Source organism: Vulpes lagopus, chromosome 16 (genome assembly GCF_018345385.1).
Source record: "Vulpes lagopus strain Blue_001 chromosome 16, ASM1834538v1, whole genome shotgun sequence".
Lineage (NCBI taxonomy): Eukaryota > Metazoa > Chordata > Mammalia > Carnivora > Canidae > Vulpes > Vulpes lagopus.
The window spans coordinates 31,058,225-31,078,174 of NC_054839.1; the positions used below are offsets into that span (position 1 = coordinate 31,058,225).

The following is a 19,950-nucleotide window of genomic DNA, read 5'->3' on the forward strand; positions in this document are numbered from 1 at the left end:
ATTTTCTTTTTATCTGTGTTCTACCAAGAGCATCAGTATCTAAATTTTTTTTCCATATTGTGTTTTTTTTCACCACTTTTCCCTCCAATTAGCCCAGTCTCTTACACGCTTTTTATACAAAGAATACATACTACATATGATAAATGAAATTCATGATAGAATAATAAAGAACTATAGAAACTGAAGAGCATTATAGTAGTGTAGTTATTTTGTTCATCCAAAGAATGAGAATAATTATTCTGAACATATTGCAGTTAAAATAACTGTTCTGTTCATTAATATGCCTTAGATAGGCTATTTGCCCTACAGCATTATTTTACTACAGAATTAAAAGACTTGCATGCATCTGACCCTTACACCATAATGGCTACAGTTAACTCTGCCCTGTGGCTTTGGGAGTCATAATTATAAAAAAATGTAATTTTCAGAGAATCTGAAATTTGGGAATAGCAGAAGGAAAAAGTATTTATTGAGCATGTACTATATCCCAATACCTATTCTTGACAGTATATCAGTGAAGAGTAACGGACAAAGATACCGGTCCTTATGGACCATATGAACCTTATTAGGAGGGGAGATTTCGTGGTAATACAGCTTTGACCTATAGACAACTAGGGTGTTGACTACAAACATATATGTGCCCTTGTACATGCACATAACCCAGCCAAAAGACATTTCCCTACATTATCCAGATTGGTTTGCATCCCTTTAAAAAAGAGAGAGAAATATCTGCAATATAGCTAGGTAAGAGATCTATCTCAATTTACCAGATACCCTTTTTTTAAAAAAATGTAAATACTTCTAGCAAGGTTTATGGATTTTGAGTTTTTAATACCACTTGAATCACTTTAATCAGATTGTTTTTCTCCTCACAACTAATTAATACTATATGCATGAAAGGTAGACGTTTTTATTTTAGGGACGAAAGGTAATGTTGTAGGTTGAACACTTACTGGTGACAAGGACACCCTGGCTTTAATGCCTCAAAGGAAAGTATGAGGAAGGAGAGATATGACATGAGGGCCAGGATGCCAAAAACAAATGGTGTCCCTGTAGAAATACCTAGTGCTCTGCCTAGGAAAAAGGGACATTTTTTTCTTTTTCTTTTTTTCTGTTATTTTCCTGACTCCTTATTTCAAGGCCTTATGATTCAGACTTAAACTACTAATTCTGAAGATTCCCGCCATTTGTTCTTTTTCCAAGAGGACATGAGCTCTAAGTTCTCACCAGCTAAACTTAATTAATTAAATAAACTTTTAGAATACAATCTGTTTATAAACAATAGACTGCCTGAATTACAGGTAATTAAATAATAACTTTCGGGCATTCATATATTAATTATAAATTCTAATCCAATCATTAGAATGTTTCCTAAGCAGTTTTTTATTGGCCTAATTGTATGTATTTGTGTACTTGAAAATAATAAATGTTATCTATCTATAAATTCAGTTTTCTAATTAGTAAGATCTGTCCCATTATCCTAGTAAGGATATGAAGTATGACTCTACCGGAAATTTAGCCAGACTACTTAAATTTTAAAATACATAGGTTTTCCTAATTTCTTATTTAAAAATATTAGTTATGCTTTTTTCTTTCTAGTCTGTCCCTGAATTTAGATTCTAATTAATTATTGTACTAGGGCTGAGATTCAGATATCATGGATAATTCATACTGATGCATAGGTATTGTTTGTTCAGTTTCTTGTACATCCATGAAAATAGTTTTTGGTGGAAATGATTGTATAATGATTCAATAGAAATTTTATGAGAAATAGTTCCCTTTGTTCCTTTATTCTTCAAGTATTTTTGTCTATGATAATATAAATTTTTTAGCTATGTTTTTATTTTAGTATCTAGTGGCTATATTGTCAGTAAGTTATAGTTTTATTAACAAGTTTCACTATGAAATGGATCATACAGGTGACCGAGGAACTATCTCAACATCTTCTAGACCAGTCTCTACATCAGGAAAATCAGAACTTTCCTCCAAACACAGCAGATCACTTAAACCTGAGGGACGTGTGAGCCGGACTACTGCTGATCAGAAGAAGCCAAGGGGTACAGAAGGTTTATCAGCTAGTGAATCCCTTATGTTGAAATCTGATGCTGCAAAGTTGAGGTCAGACTCTCATAGTAGGTCTTTGTCCCCCAATCACAACACCTTGCAGACACTAAAATCTGATGGGAGGATGTCTTCTAGCTTTAGAGCTGAATCCCCAGGGCCAGGTTCTCGATCATCATCTCCTAAGCCAAAGACTCTCCCAGCTAATAGGTCTAGCCCATCTGGTGCTAGTTCTCCACGCTCCTCCTCACCACATGATAAAAATCTACCTCAGAAAAGCACTGCTCCTGTTAAGACTAAACTTGATCCTCCTCGGGAACGTTCCAAATCAGACTCTTACACACTTGATCCAGATACTCTACGCAAGAAGAAAATGCCACTCACAGAACCATTAAGGGGACGATCAACATCACCAAAACCAAAACCAGTCCCAAAGGATTCTAAAGATTCCCCTGGATCTGAAAATAGAGCTCCTTCTCCCCACGTGGTACAAGAAAACCTTCACAGTGAGGTGGTCGAAGTCTGCACTTCAAGTACTTTAAAAACAAATAGTCTAACAGATAGCACTTGTGATGAAAGCAGTGAATTTAAGAGTGTTGATGAAAGTTCAAATAAAGTTCATTTCAGTATAGGAAAAGCACCACTGAAAGATGAACAGGAAATGAGAGCATCCCCCAAAATAAGTAGAAAATGTGCTAATAGGCACACCAGGCCCAAAAAGGAAAAATCTAGCTTTCTCTTTAAAGGAGATGGATCTAAACCTTTAGAGCCAGCCAAGCAAGCCATGTCTCCTTCTGTGGCGGAGTGTGCCAGAGCAGTCTTTGCTTCTTTCCTGTGGCATGAAGGCATAGTACACGATGCAATGGCTTGTTCCTCTTTCCTAAAATTTAATCCTGAACTTTCCAAAGAACATGCTCCTATAAGAAATAGTTTAAACAGTCAACAGCCTACAGAAGAAAAGGAAACCAAATTAAAAAATAGACATTCATTGGAGATATCATCTGCACTAAATATGTTTAATATTGCACCCCATGGACCAGATATATCTAAAATGGGTAGTATCAACAAAAATAAGGTGTTGTCTATGCTTAAAGAACCGCCCCTGCATGAAAAATGTGAGGATGGGAAAACTGAAGCCACTTTTGAAATGTCCATGCACCACCCGATGAAGTCCAAATCTCCTCTTCCCTTAACTTTACAACATTTAGTAGCTTTTTGGGAAGATATCTCTTTGGCCACTATCAAAGCAGCTTCCCAGAATATGATTTTTCCAAGTCCCGGTTCTTGTGCAGTCCTTAAAAAGAAAGAGTGTGAAAAAGAGAATAAGAAGGCCAAAAAAGACAAAAAGAAAAAGGAAAAGACAGAAGTTCGGCCCAGGGGTAATTTGTTTGGTGAGATGGCCCAGCTGGCAGTGGGAGGACCAGAGAAAGATACCATCTGTGAGCTGTGTGGAGAATCCCATCCATACCCAGTGACCTATCACATGAGACAGGCTCACCCAGGTAAACAGTATTCTTGAATCTGTATTATAAGTACTTTGTATAAAAAAAAAAATGAATAACTTTTTTTCTGAACTAAATAATTTCTAACTTGAGCTGCTGTATAAATTGTTAAAGGGAAACTTTTTTTTAAGATCTTATTTATTTATTCATGAGAGACACAGAGAGAAGCAGAGCATAGGCAGAGGGAGAAGCAGGCTCCATGTAGGGAGCCCGATGTGGGACTGGATCCAAATTCCAGGATCACACCCTGAGCCAGAGGCTGATGCTCAACCACTGAGCCACCCAGGCATCCCGGGAAACTTTATTTAAAATGCATCATCAGTATTGTTTTTGTGGAAAATAGGTAGAATTTCTTATACTGTGGTAATTTCTTATACAGTATAGCATAATGGCATCTTAATATATCACAGTCTGGAACACTTTATTTTTAAATGTTTTATGTGTTACCCAAAGGATACTTTTTAAGGTACAATAGAAATAATGACATGTCCACACACATAGGAAAAATCCCAGTATTAGGTCTCCTTCAATTTTAGTATTTGCCTATTAAAAATTGTAAATTAAATTAGACTATACTGATTTCCTTGGGCATTTTCCTATGGAACTGATCTCAGCTGTTTAATCAGAAGACTGTATTTTAGATAAATGTAGGATTTCTTTAACAGTTGATAAGTATTCCAAAATTCACCTATTATGAATTTTGTTAAATTTTTTCTTTTTACATACTACACCTGAAATGTTTTATAAAATATGTGGTTCCTTAAAATATATCATTCTTACTGAATGTTTTATACCCGTTTTGTCCAATCTTATTGGCATATGTCAATAATCTAAATGTACCTATATCTTTCTTTTTTTTTCTGCCTGTATAGAGTATCTCCAATATTTCAGGCATAATTTAATTGGTTAGTTTTGGACAAGCATGCAATTTTTCTAATGCAGTTAATAGCCTGAAAAGAAAAGTCAAATACTTGATTAAGTATTTTGCTTACTTTGGGAAAGTAAATCATCACTCATGGGTAAGTGTCAAGGATCAGATTGCTAAGGACACTTAAACTGTTATTTTTGCTTTTGTTTCTAGGTTGCGGCCGGTATGCTGGTGGACAAGGTTACAATAGCATTGGGCATTTTTGTGGAGGATGGGCTGGTAACTGTGGTGATGGGGGCATTGGAGGAAGCACTTGGTATCTGGTATGTGATCGCTGTAGAGAAAAATACCTCCGTGAAAAACAGGCTGCTGCAAGGGAGAAGGTATTTTTATTCTGTTCCGGTTATACTGTTAGTAATAAGAATAAATCTTATAAAATCGCTGTTTATCATCAAACAATATTAGATAACTCCACAGAATTGATGTTAAAGATCAGTTTTTATAATAGTAATAATATACAAGTTTAATATTTGTACTAGGTTAGTTATTTTTAATTACAAAAGTAAATTCTATCAGGATAATACAAAACTAGCGTGGCACATATACCTTACTGACAATGTTTACTATGTAATTCTTTATTATTAATGGTGTGCTATTCTACACATATACATAGCTTTCCCTCTTCACCTTTATCTGAACTCTCTTTTCTTCCCTTTTCCTTTTCTATTTTCTACTCCTTATCTCCTCTTTTTCTTAACCTTTAACTATGTTATGGGTGTCATGGGAACTAGAGGCACATCTAACTAAAAATTTTGCCAAACACATGCACACACACACACACACACACACAATTTACTCTTTATAAAATTACATTTTATAGTTAGGTGTTTGCGTTCCCCCCACCCCCAAGGAAAGAAAAATAGTTTATGTTCAAAATAAAATAATTTCAGGGATCCCTGGGTGGCTCAGCGGTTTGGCGCTTGCCTTTGGCCCAGGGCACGATCCTGGAGTCCTGGGATTGAGTCCCACATCGGCCTCCCGGCATGGAGCCTGCTTCTCCCTCCTCCTGTGTCTCTGCCTCTCCCTCTCCCTCTCTCTCTCTCTCTCTCTCTGTCTATCATTAAATAAGTAAATCTTTAAAATAAATAAATAAATAAAATAATTTCAGACAGTTCAGAAAAAGCAAAAAGTGAATGTTACTTTTGGTAATCATTATTATTTTAAAATAGTTCTATAAGTGTTTAATAATTTCTATTAGAAACTCACAGTATTTAGGTTAGGAAATTTAAAATTTGAATATAAGTAGGAAAAGATCACTAGGGAGGTTTTTTTGGCAGGTGAAACAATCCAGGAGGAAGCCAATGCAAGTCAAGACTCCTCGTGCTTTGCCCACTATGGAAGCTCACCAAGTGATTAAAGCAAATGCGCTCTTCCTACTGTCGCTGAGCAGTGCAGCAGAGCCAAGCATTCTGTGTTACCATCCTACAAAGCCATTTCAATCTCATCTTCCCAGCGTGAAAGAGGGCATTTCTGAGGATCTTCCCGTTAAAATGCCTTGTCTCTATCTGCAGACATTAGCTAGGTAATATAACTTGCTGGTTTTTTTTTTTTAATCACTTGGGATTGATAGCCATTGTTGATTAATATCATGCTCTGAATACCCACACTACATTACCTTTTGTGTACAATAAAGAGATCTCTGGGAATTTACTTTGTGAGTTGCCTTGACCGATATATAACCGGTAGGGTACATATTTTATGGTAGTAAGTATTTAAAAACTCATGTAAATATTCTATCAGTTTGTATTATTAATACAAAATATCTTAGAAACTAAGACTTCAGCTATCTTTTACTTTTGGAAAGCTGACTTCAGTCTATTGATAGTTGGTATCAATGGAAAGAAACAATTTGCTACTGAAATCTTTCATTTTTTTAAATTATTCATTCTGTTAGCATTTAAATGTTAGTTAGCTGGTTAACAACTTTGTTTTAGAACTTGAAGACACCAAGATGAATATAATAAAATCCTGACTTCCACATGCTTACACTCTGGTGGTAGGACAGACCTGTAAAGGAAACATTGAAAATGTTTATGAGGAAGTTCTATAATAGAAGTATGCATACAATGCTGTTAGAGCATAAAGGATGGAGAGTACCTGAATCTTTCCAAGGAAATCAGGAAAGGTTCCCAGAGGATCTGACACTTTAGCAGTCTTGAAAGATAAATAGAAATCAATCAACTAGGTGATGGAAGATAGCAGTTCCTCACAGAGTAAAGCACATGTGTGAAGACAAATATGAAATAGCATTACATATGAAACATGTGAAATGCCCTAGAAATAGTTACCTAAGGCCAGGTCTTGTGGGGCCCTATAGCCCATGCTAAGTTTGGATTTTATCCCATATACAGGGAAAACAGTTAAGGAATATTAAACAGGGAAATGCATAAACTGATTTGCAATTAGAAGATTACTCTGCTTCGAACATGGAAACTTCATAAAGGATATAACTGAAGGTGGAGGAAGCCTGTTAATAGTATACTATTTTCCTATATTGAACTTGAGTTGTACAGCCTATACTTCCATACATTATACACTGGCATTATAAACAGCCTTTGATATACCAAATTCAGACTTTTTTCAAGAGCTGTCAAATGAAGATTTCTGGAAATTGCCTACAGGAATAGCTTGCCAACCAACAGTTCTATTATGGTAGTGTTGTCCTCTCCATAGCAAAATTATATATATATTTTTTTTAATTTTGTGCCTTGTACTTTAATAAAATGAATAGGAAACAAAATGAGAATATGATACTAAATACATTGGAGACCAAGGTAGAAATCGTTAAGTGTGCTAAATGCAACAAATCTTTATCTTCAGTCAGGCCACTTAGTAAACTTAGGCTAATAACTCTTTGTTCCGGTTTGAAAAGGAAAGAATCAAATTGTAAAACATGTTTAAAAAAATGCCACTCTACCATAATTATGGATTTTATATTTTTAGCCCTCTGGGGAATGGACACCCACACCCACACCACTCCATGGAACATTTGATTCTTACATATGTTCCTACCAAAAAAGGTGACCGATTATATTTAAATAGTCCATGCAAGAAACATGAGCCTGAACCAGGGCAGTGATGATGGGGAATCAGAAGAGAAGAAACCTAGTATTCACAGGGCTGAGTGATCACAGCTGGTCACAGTTGAGGTCTAGGCCTACCACAACACCAAGATACTTTGGCCTAGGCACCTGGGTAGTTGGTGGGATCACTCAAAAACTCAAGGATGGAAAAGTTCTCAAAATAAAAGAAAATGAGTTCAGTTTTGGATTTGAAATGTTTGTGGTACCTGGAATATTGATGTGTGAAGTTGTCAGACTTTTATTTCCTCCTACTGACATCTATGAGTATTTTAGTACTTCACCCTATTTGAATTACATGTGCTGTTTTACTTTTATAAAAGAGATTAAAAATGAAAAGTATGGTGCCATCCTACTTGAAGCTACTGGGTTTGATTTAATGCAGGCATCATCATGAAAATTTTGTGGGCTATCAAGATGACAACCTATTCCAGGATGAAATGAGATATCTACGTTCAACATCTGTACCTGCCCCGTACATATCTGTAACCCCTGATGCAAGTCCTAATGTATTTGAAGAGCCAGAGAGCAATATGAAGTCTATGCCACCAAGGTATTTCAATTCTCTCCTCTCTGTTGAATAGCCAGTATTTGGTGGGAGAAAGACTTTAAACTAGAAAAGAAGTCTTTTGAAGTTCTTTTGTATATCCTTCCATCTCCAGAAGGACAATGAGTCAGCACTGCTAAGTATTAGAGCAGTAAGAAAAAGCATACATACATGAATAAGGCAGAGGCAGAGTAGTTGGAAAGAAAAGACCAAGTAATGAAGTAATAATGAAGGATTCCATTATATGATATTGTATCATTTAGTGCTGTAATAAATCAGACTAAAGAAAAGTCACTTTGAGGCAGTGCTTAGAGAAAGTTTCATGGGAGAAGTAGCACCAAAAAGAAATCTTGAACTTACCAGATTATTGCATACAATCTACCACCCACTTAGGTATGGTGGTAGTATCAGTGTAAAGACCTCCTTAAAAACTGAATGAAAGCATATAAATATAATGCAGAGGGAATTAGGGTACCACTAGGACTTTTTGGAGGAGGAACTGCAGGATAAAAATGCAAAGATAGTCTCACAGTGTCAATTGGGGAGCTTATAAATTTAGTCAAAGATTTTCACTGTGTGGAGTTGAATTATGTTGGCAATGATTATTTAAAAAAATAGATAAAAAATATTTTCTAGTAAAAACCAATGGGGCTTCTTGGCTAACTGGGTAATTGAAAAGATACGTTTAGGATAGCATCAAGATATCAGGCATGAGTAATTGCAGACACATTATCATTGGAAAGGAAGAAATTTGCTATAAATGAGAAAAAACGTGCTGCTTATTAAGATATGCCACTGTGTTAATACTATGCAGTTATAATTATAAGCTAATAATATAACAGCTATTTTAATACACACAATAGAACTCATATATCCAAATTAGTATTTTTACATCAAAAATACTTGCAACATTTCCACCCAACTGTGTGGATTATTCATCAGAGTTATTCTTGAGCTGCTTTTAAAATTTTCTACAAAGATTAAAAATCAATAAAATTTTCTACAAAGAGTAAAGGATAGCCTTTTATATCTTTAAAGATAATAAAGTATCTCTAAAGGAGGGAGATTTTTTTTAAGAGTTATAAACCATGTTGAGACTAGTCTGATAAATGTGATTCATTGGATTGTTGTTACCCTTTAGGATTAAAATAAAGTGGCATAAACTTCTAGGTAAAGACAGTGAAAAGAAGTTTCCATGTATCTTGGAATATCATAGAATATTCTGTGTATCATGAATATCATAGTCAAGATAAAATCATCTAATGTAGAAGCCCTCAGTTCATCACTAGTATCACAGAAGAAAGTGGACATCTAGGGAATCCTATTTCCCACAGTTCCATGCTGAAGTGAAGCAACAATCCAAAGTGCCAGGGAATACTGCCACAGAAAGAGGATAGATACTCATCTCAGTGTAATGTTCCTGGTATAGAATATTCAATAGAATTTCAAGTTCTCTCTAGAAGGGGAAAAAAAGCAGGTGTCAAATAGTATGGAAAATGATTTCTAGGGAAATCCACTGATACTTTATCAAAACAAAAGACCCAGACAGAGCTGCTTACTTTAAAATATTATCAAAAGGAAAATAAATAGTATCTCATGAAAGTCAGATGAAGAACCCAATCTGAAGGAAAACTCTCTCAAGGAAGAAAAGAACATTTCTGTTTTATTCTGCTGTACTGAAAAATTTGATAATGGCATATATTTAATGAAACAATGGGAGAATGAGATAAAAAACAGAATGGGTTAAAAGGATATATCACAGAGCTACCAAGACAGAGTGAAGACCAAATCAACACCATTATAAGACTAATAAAATGTTTAGAATAGTAAATTGAATGATTGACATAAAGGAAAAATCTGAAATAATCACAGTGAGTAAAGAGTAAAAGGGTAAAGAAATTATAGCAGTTAGAATGAAGATAACAGGTATGGAAACAGAACAATACAACATGAAAATAATTGGTATTTTTAAACCAACCAATATATTTGAAAATGTATCTAAAACTAAGAAAAAAAATTCCCAAATAATAAAGTATTGAATTTCCAGATTAAAAGGCAATTTTTATAGGAGGTGACTGTGAAGAATAGCTGAACTTAAAAAAATAGCTTAAGATACAGAAATTCCAAGGGAAAAACCTGTAAGAACTTTTCAACTATCTGAGCAGAGGAAAAGAAGTCATCTTGCAAAAGGAAAAGTTAGTCTGAACTCAGACTTCTGTTGCACAACTCTGAATGAAAGAAAAAATGTGAAACAATATCTCTAAAGCTTCAGAAGAAAGAAAATACTACTTTGGAAGGTTTACCCAGTTAATCAGACATACTGAAATCATAAAATATCTCGAGAATCTTAGAACCAAATAATGCATTAATCAAATAATGCATGTTCTAAAAAACACATTTAAAAGACTATATACTTTAAACATAAGGGTTATTTTCATAAAATCTTAAATGAAAAACAATAACGCAGGTGTTTTATATTCAGCCAGGTTGAGACTTGGCAAGCATATAGTAATTCAGGGAATACAGCATCTTTGAGCTGTTTTGTTAAAAAGTTGTGACAAACCCAAGCTATTACAAAAAAATCAAGAATAATGACTCCATTAAATCAGTGGTTTTCAGTGGGGGAGGGTAGAAGGTGGTTTTGCCTCATAGGTGACATCTGGCAGTGTTTGAAAACATCCTTGTTTGTCATAACTGGGCTAGTTCTATAGGCATCTTAGTGTGGAAAGGTCAAGAATATTGCTAAACACTCTACAGTACACAAGACAGCCCCCCACAACAGGGGATTATCTGATGCAAAGTAGCCAAAGTTGTGATGGTCATCTTTGCTTCCTTTTGGCTTTCTTGTGTTGCTTGAATTTTTTTTTTCAAACATGACGAATTTATAAGAACAAGTCATTTTAGGTTGTATAACAATGTTTTTTTTTGAAGTTGATGGATAAACTTCCTCTAAAAGCACAACTGTCTTGAGTTTTATAGTAACACCATGTATAAAGTGAATTAAAGGTGCCTGGGTGGCTCAGTTGGTTAAGCATCTGCCTTTGTCTCAGGTCATGATCTCCAGGTCCTGGGATCGAGTCCCACGTTGCACTCCCTGCTCAGCAAGGAGTTTACTTCTCCCTTTCCCTCTGCTCCTCCTCCCTGCTTGTGCTCTTTCTTTCTTTCAAATAAATACAATCTTCAAAGAATAAAATAAAGTGAATTAAATTAATGTATCCATATACTCTCTGGTCATTCTGGAACCTATTGGCTCAATCTGACATCCAGTAGGCATATTTACCCCCATGAGTTCTATACAGTTATTTATAGCCTGTGCAAACAAAAATGTATATATGCTTAGAGAGGTGGTGTGTAAGATAAACAGCCAGGGAGTTAACTACTTCCTAGAAAATGTATAAGCTTGACTGACAAATTTATGAGTTCAAACCTGGCTTGCATGATGGAAAAGAAATCCAGAACTCATGGTGTGCAAAACTGTCCCTATATAGAATTAAATAACGGAAAAAATAATACATGAAAAGAATAGTTTGTAAATTTGTTCTAGAGAGAAAGTAAGGAATTTCTCTTTTTTATAAAATGCCTCAGTAAAAGAATATAACCATATTAATAACTTTTCAAGTATTTTTTAACGTTGCTATAGTAAATAGAAAAATTTTAGTTTCTTCTAGAATATTATAATATAACTCTATGCCGGGATCCCTGGGTGGCGCAGCGGTTTGGCGCCTGCCTTTGGCCCGGGGCGCGATCCTGGAGATCCGGGATCGAATCCCACATCGGGCTCCCAGTGCATGGAGCCTGCTTCTCCCTCTGCCTGTGTCTCTGCCTCTCTATCTCTCTGTGACTATCATAAATAAATAAAAATTAAAAAAAAAAAAATAACTCTATGCCAAAAATCAGTTTCTTACTTCTCATTGCACTTAGTATGGCCATACTCTAGAAAGGGCTCTGGGCAGCACTTCCCAAGAATGAGAAACCTAATAGAAAACTCAAGTACAGAATGAACATTGTACTGTTTCACTTTCCAATTTATTATGTATGTATATATCTATATTCTTTCTCTTCCATGCTCTTATGCATATATCTGTCTGGGTTTCCTGAATATCATGACATAACTTCCACCACAATGCTTTTGATTCTGAAAGGAGTTAAGAATATTTAATTTTTTTTTAATTTAAAAATGCAAAGTAGATTTAAGAAAACCAAAAGTTTTAAAGCACAGGTTCTGAAATCAATCAAAATGTTACTGCATTTGGAAAGAGGAAATTGTGATTTAAGGAAAAATTGTCAAGTTGGCTTTGAATTTGTGTTTTTCCACATGAGATATAGGTTCATATATTTGACTACACTGGTATTAATTAAATATAGTTTCACTTTTTCTCCTAAATTTCTATCTATCATCATGTTCTGTCTGCAGTTTGGAAACTAGTCCCATAACTGATACTGATCTTGCAAAGAGAACTGTCTTCCAAAGATCATACTCAGTTGTTGCTTCTGAATATGATAAGCAACACTCCATTTTACCTGCACGAGTTAAAGCCATTCCTAGAAGAAGAGTTAACAGTGGGGACACTGGTAAGTATAAAGATGAAAAGGAAGATTGTGTCGTCCAAATGGTTTTATTTGCAGATATTTTGTAAAATTTAGTTTTTGTAAGGAAATGGATTAATTTAAAATTGTGGTTGACATTCCTTTTATGTGACACACCTAAAAGTATATCTGTTTAAATTTTGCATCTCAGTTGGAAGAGACACCTAGAGACCATCCAGTGATAATTCAAAAATAAATTGACCTTTAAATCTTACCTGCTAGGTATCTAAGCCAAATGTTACTTCCATTATCCCTTCTACTAAGTTTCAGTGGACTAGTAGTTTCAATTACTTAGACTTTCATGATTATATTCTCATTCCTAATAGAAGCTTATAACACTTGGAGCTACTTCCACTCTGAATAGATAATGTGGGGATATGAGTAGCTCTTAATAAAAAAAGTTACATAAGCTGGACTAGTTGTTATCAGTAGCCCCTAATTAGAACTGCTTGATTCTGTGTCAAGAATAAAAGAAATCAAAGAGAAAAAGATAATATGGTGATTTATGAGGTAGCCCATTTAACTAAAATGAAGATCTGGTCTAATATTTATAAACAAGTGATTATATATCTTATATAGATTCCATTTAGGGAAAATAAATCAACACTTAGTTTTTAGAGTGTTTTAGAAAGCATGAACTTTAGATTCAGGCCTAGATTCAAAAACAGTTCGACAACTTAATAGCTAAATGTTTTTAGGAAAGTAAAAAACTTAATCTTTCTCAGCCTCAGTAAAAATTGAGGTGGTTATGATTTGTGTCACATGTAAAAACAAAACAAAAAAACCGAAGACCCTATACTAAATAAGCTAGATACTATTATTTTTAATATCATCTTAAATATGTTAATTGTATGTATTGCCTATGAAACTTAATTTTTTTTTTTTTTTTTATAAACAGAAGTTGGTTCTTCCCTCTTACGACATCCATCTCCTGAGCTTTCCCGGCTAATCTCAGCCCACAGCTCTCTTTCCAAAGGAGAACGAAATTTCCAATGGCCAGTTTTAGCTTTTGTCATACAACATCATGATCTAGAAGGTCTTGAAATAGCAATGAAACAGGCCCTAAGGAAATCTGCTTGCCGAGTTTTTGCTATGGAGGTATGAATACATTCATGGGGTTATTGATTCATTGATCATACAAATCAGTTGATTGTCTTTAATGTTACTTCCTTTTCTACTCAACAGGAATTTCAAAAAATTAAGAGACATTAGCCAATCAGAAATATCAAATGTTCACATCAAAATGAAACTCTTCAGTATATGAATATAAATGAATTTAAATTAGATCCATATTTAAACACTAAAGAAATTTATTTCTACACTGCTTTATTGTTTGAATCCTGTTAGTATCTTTTTTAAAAGAAGCTTTTTGTAATACGGATGTCATTTCAGTTACAAGTATCATGAAAAAGAGATGACAAATAGGGCTTTTGAGTTATAAATTTAACAATAATAACTTTTCTGAGTGTGTTGAGAAATTATAAGGTTGCTATATGTCATTTTTATATATAGTAAATCATTGTCATGTGTATAATAAATAACCTGCACTTCATTGATTATGGGAACAATGTAAATGTGTTTAAGTATATGATAGCTTGTATAAAACTTCAGAAACATAGTCTGTGTTATCCTAAATGCAAGTTGGGAAAAAATGTGCTTCAAAAAATTAATATGAACTTTTGAAATAAAAGGTAGTTTGAAAAAATATTTCTGTATTGCGTTTCATAAGTATTATTTTCCCTAAAGTTTTTAATTGGGACCAAAATTATTGACTATTTCAAGTTTAGTGTGTTTGTAATGAAGTAAAGGTCAGATGTTTTTATTATCTTTTCTTGAAACACTTGGTCCATGGAGGTACTTTTTTTCTTACTTAGAAGCATGTCTACTCTCATGTTTTCTTTTCATCTTTGACTCATTTAACCATCATTTATTAAGGCTTTCAACTGGCTTCTATGTAATGTCATCCAAACGACTTCTCTACATGACATTCTGTGGCATTTTGTGGCATCATTGACTCCTGCTCCAGTGGAACCAGAGGAAGAAGAGGATGAGGAAAATAAAACAAACAAAGAAAATGCAGAACAAGTAAATGAGATTTTGGGTTTTTTTTTTAATTGTCCATATTTTTATAGAAGAGTAGAACCACCTTCAAATAATACAATAATATGCATGAGCTCATTCACAGACTATATAACCTAAAGGCAAGAATAAAATTTAAATTCTATGAGCAACATATTCACTCTACTTAGTGGAAGTTTTCTCTCTAGCAAAAATGAGGTCATTCAGTTTTGATTTCTCACTAAACATTATTGTCATGAAGCAATGAACTGAAAGATACACACTATTAAAATACTAAATAATACAGATAAACAGGACAACATTATCCTATGGGAAGATCTGTCTACTTCACAACACTGCTGTAAGTTGGCAGAGAGTAAAAAGTGTACTGTGTAGCGATATGAAATTTTAAAATGTTTGCTTGGCCAGAAAGGACGGGATTTATAGGAAGCAACCTGCATAATGAAAAAGCATTGACTAGGACCCTGGAAACCTGGATGTTAGCCCATTTCCACCTCTGTACCAGTGTGACTGTAGGCTTCATTTCCATATCTGTAAAGGGAAACAGTAAACTAGACAGCATTTAATTCACTTGCAGGCATTCTAAAGTTAGGTGCTTGATATTTTATGATAAACTTCCAAGGATATCAAGCAACATTATCATAGCCAAATTCTTAAAACTCAAAAGGAAACAAAGTACCATGAGGGAGAACTAGTAGAAACAACAAGCAACAGAAATAAATCTTCAGCAACTTCAGTGGTTGTAATTATCTCTGTGTGTGTGTGTGTGTTTGTATATAGTATAGCTATGTTTAATGTATTTAAAAGAAATAAACTTTAAAATATAATGTAATAAATATAAGTAACAAATATGAAAAAACTAAATAACTAACATGTAAGAATTATGTGTTACTAGAATAATTAATGTTAGAATAAAAGCAGTGAACAAAAAAAAATCAGCTCTGAGATTTACAGCAAATTAGTCAAAAAATTGGTGAACTGTAAAAGAGACTTGAAATCATCCAGAATAAAACAGAAATGGGAGATTAAAAAATGAGTTGCTTAAAAAGTAAAAAATATGACAAAATGTGACATTTATCTAATTGGAGTTCCAGGCACTATTTAAAGAGTTGCTACCTAAGAATTGTCCAGAATTGATTACAAATGACAATGCATTGAATCAGGAAGCCCAGTGAACCCTAGGCAGAATAAGGAAAAAGAAATCATGGTGGGCAAATCATAGTAAATTATCTGAACAATCAAAACAAAGAGCAGGTCTTTAAAGCAGCCACAGAGGAAAAAATTACACTTAAAGTAGGGACAGTGAGGAGGACAGCTAAATTTTCAGTAACAATATTGCAAGTTATAAGACAACTTTTTTTAAAAGGCAATCAATTGATATTTTCAGTGTGCTGAGAAAAAATAACTGTCAATCCAGTGAATCTATCTTTGAAGAAGAGCGAAATAAAGATATTTTCAAAAATAAACAGAGGGATTGCCACAAATAGACTGTTACTAAGGAAAATTGTAATGTGCTTCAGTTATAATAGGAGTTCTCACATGGAAGATCTGAGAATGAAAAGAAAAGAAAGTGTTACATCTTAACAAAGACTATATAAAAAGTGATAATGTGTAATGGGAGTGATTTTTAAAACTTAGTGCCAAAGTACACTCAGCAGTACCATATATATTAGGAAGCAGGAGATTGGTGTTAGTGTTCCATGGATTGATAATGATTTTGATTAGATTGTGATACATGTGTGTCACTACACAAAGAATAGAGAGAGTATAGGGGGCGCCTGACTGGCTCAGTCTATGGAGTGTGTGACTCTTGATCTTGGGGTTGTGAGTTCCAGCCCCACATTAGGTATGGAGATGAGGAAAGAAAGAAAGAAGAAAGAAGAAAAGGAAAGGAAAGGAAAAAGGAAAAAGAAAAGAAATAGAGTGTATAATTTGCAAACTCATAGAGAAATGAGAAAAAAATAAACTCTACCCTCCCCCCCAGGAGAGAAAATAAAATAGAAAAAGCGGTGCAAATAGAAAATAACATATTAGAAATAAGTGCAGATAAGAAAGACTAAATCTTCTATTTAAAAGACAAAAGTTAGGGTGCCTGGGTGGCTCAGTTGGTTGGGCATCTGAGCTCACTCATGTGGAATTTAAGAAACACAACAGAGGACCATGGGGCAAGAGAGGAAAAAAGGCATGAAATCAGAGAGAGAGACAAACCATCCAAGACTCTTAATCATAGGAAACAATCTGAGGGTCACTGGAGGAGAGGTGTGTGGGGGGACAGGGTAACTGGGTGATGAACACTGAGGAGGAAATGTGATGTAATGAGCACTGGGTACTATATAAGACTGATGAGTCACTGACCTCTACCTTTGAAACCAATAATACATTATATGTTAACAAATTTTTTATAGAAATGAAATAAAAAATAAATAAGGGGCACCTGGGTGGCTTAGTTGGTTGGTATCTGCCTTTGGCTCAGGTCATGATCCTGGGGTCCTGAGACCGAGCCCCACATCGGGATCCCTGTTCAGCGGGAGTCTGCTTCTTCCTCTTCTTTTGCCTTTCCCCACTGCTCATGCTCTCTCTCTCACTCTCAAATAAATAAATAAAGGATAAAAATTGTCAGAATAGATGAAAAAACAAAAGGTAGATGCTATTCATAAGCATCACATCTAAAACATAAAGATACAGGAAGATTAAAAGTAGTTTAGAAAAAGATGTACTGGACAAACACCAACTAAAAACTAAATATTCCTGCATAATAAACCACCCTAAAATTCATCAGATGAAAATGGTTGCCTCTTGGCTGACAACTCTGTGGATCAGCAGTTTGAATGAGGCTCAGTTTTTTTTTTTTTAAGATTTTACTTATTTATTCATGAGAAACAGAGGGAGAGAGGCAGAGACACAGGCAGAGGGAGAAGCAGGCTCCATGCAGGGAGCCTGACGCGGGACTCGATCCCAGTTCTCCAGGATCACGCCCTGGGCTGAAGGCAGCGCTAAACCGCTGAGCCACCCGGGCTGCCGTAGGCTCAGTTTCTGCATACACACATAGAGTCACCCTGTTAGTAGATTTGTGAGCAGACCAGAATTGATACAGATACCATATTCATTTGTTTGGTGATTTTTTTTATAAATGATCTTATCACTTTTTCCCTAAAATATAACACAAACATAATTATGCATGTTTTGGGTATGATTTGGTTTTGTTATTTACATTTCTGTTACATAACTATCTTTACAGTATATATACTTTCAAGTATGCATAATTTTTTGTGTGGGGGGATATTTCCAGCATACAGACTGAATCAGCTTGCTTTCAATTTCTGTCTTAGGAGAAAGACACAAGAGTATGCGAACATCCACTCTCAGATATAGTGATTGCTGGTGAAGCTGCTCATCCTTTACCCCACACATTTCACCGCTTACTTCAAACAATCTCTGATCTTATGATGTCTCTACCCAGTGGCAGTTCATTACAGCAAATGGCCCTAAGGTAAGAAAAGAGGTTTTATGTAGTATTCAAAGCTCAAAATGCTCGAAAGACTTTTTTTTAAAGAGTGAGATACAAAGAATCTCTCTACATGGTATGAATGGTGTTTCACTCATTACTGTCATAATCTAGAATCATCCTCCTTAGCTCACCACCTGTTTGCCCCTCTATAAAATGAGGTTAATACACTTCTTAGAGCTTTGAACTATCAGTCTATGACAGTTTTCCTCCCTTTTCTACCCGTAAGTCACTTGTCTCAGCATTACCCAAGAGTAGAATCTTAAATGTCACAAAGGGAAAGGGAGAATGAAGTCGCAGAAACAAATCAAAAAAGTATTTTGAAAAGAATTTTAAGAAAAATGGAACCTTAGTTTTATATACAAGATAGCCTAAATCTACCACCTTGAAGAACATCACCTACTTTAAGTCTAAGCCTGCTAAAATGTTAACACTACTTCAACATTGTGAACCTTGTTATCAGATCTACATATGGAGCCACACGTATAAATAAATGCTCCACTGATTTTTATAAGCCTGTAAGGTGATAGAGTGATTTTTGGCTACCCATAGCCCTGATGATAAGACCAGGAGAGGGGAGATTTTGTTTCTTCCTCACAAGATTTTTGAAGTGCAGGGTGTATTATATATACTCTGATGAATTAGTATAGTAAGCGGGGGTAACACTTATCTATCTACAAAATTGATTACCATTTTTGCTTCTGTAGCCTTGATCTTCATGATTACAAAAGCAAATTTCTTTATACATAAATGTATTTTTCTATATGTAAAATGAGTGAACTTTCTTTAGATCCTATCTTGTTCCAAAGAAATTACCTTTATTTCTCACAAAAAGGCAGTGATATTATTCCCTGATTTTTTTCATTTCTATTTCTTACCTAGAACATTAAGATTTTTTGAAATACTAACTACAGAGTGCTTTTCCAAGGAATTCAGTAGTAATTATTTAATACGTTGCTTATACATTTTTAGATGCTGGAGTCTGAAATTCAAGCAGTCTGATCACCAGTTCCTCCATCAGAGTAATGTCTTTCATCACATTAACAATATTTTGTCAAAATCAGATGATGGAGATAGTGAAGAAAGTTTTAGCATCAGTATACAGTCTGGCTTTGAAGCAATGAGTCAGGTCAGTCATTTACCACTTTCCTCTGTTACCCTGCTAACATTAAACAGTGTTTAGAAGGAGAAACTGCAAGTTACTCCTAAACAATTTGACTCATTTATTTCTTACCTCATGTTTTGTTTGTTTTATTATCATGAAAGATATCCACTTCAGTGTTGTAATAATGTACATTTGTTTCTGGTAGGAACTGTGCATAGTAATGTGCTTAAAGGACTTAACCAGCATTGTTGACATAAAAACTTCAAGCCGACCTGCCATGATTGGCAGTTTAACAGATGGTTCTACTGAAACCTTTTGGGAATCAGGAGATGAAGATAAAAACAAAACTAAAAACATCACCATCAACTGTGTAAAAGGAATCAATGCCCGCTATGTATCTGTCCATGTGGACAATTCCCGAGATCTCGGGGTAAGAAAGGAGACTTAATTTGTAGCTCATCAGTTCTTTTCAGACCCTCAGTGACCATGCTCTCTTATTTCTGAGTTTAGCAAAAAAGATTTCCATGTGGAACTTCACCAACCAAACAACATTTTT

General features: G+C 34.7%; 1 protein-coding gene across 1 annotated transcript in view; it reads left to right on the forward strand.

Moving 5' to 3' along the window:
* MYCBP2 (MYC binding protein 2) overlaps positions 1-19,950 on the forward strand; it is a 262,243-nt gene that overhangs the window by 208,412 nt on the left and 33,881 nt on the right. The window contains exons 55-64 of the mRNA XM_041731051.1: positions 1,920-3,563; positions 4,645-4,814; positions 5,769-6,013; positions 7,957-8,124; positions 12,533-12,690; positions 13,604-13,803; positions 14,641-14,790; positions 18,114-18,274; positions 19,262-19,418; positions 19,600-19,824. Of these exons, the coding sequence (XP_041586985.1) occupies positions 1,920-3,563; positions 4,645-4,814; positions 5,769-6,013; positions 7,957-8,124; positions 12,533-12,690; positions 13,604-13,803; positions 14,641-14,790; positions 18,114-18,274; positions 19,262-19,418; positions 19,600-19,824 (3,278 nt within the window). The remainder of the gene's footprint in view (positions 1-1,919; positions 3,564-4,644; positions 4,815-5,768; positions 6,014-7,956; positions 8,125-12,532; positions 12,691-13,603; positions 13,804-14,640; positions 14,791-18,113; positions 18,275-19,261; positions 19,419-19,599; positions 19,825-19,950) is intronic.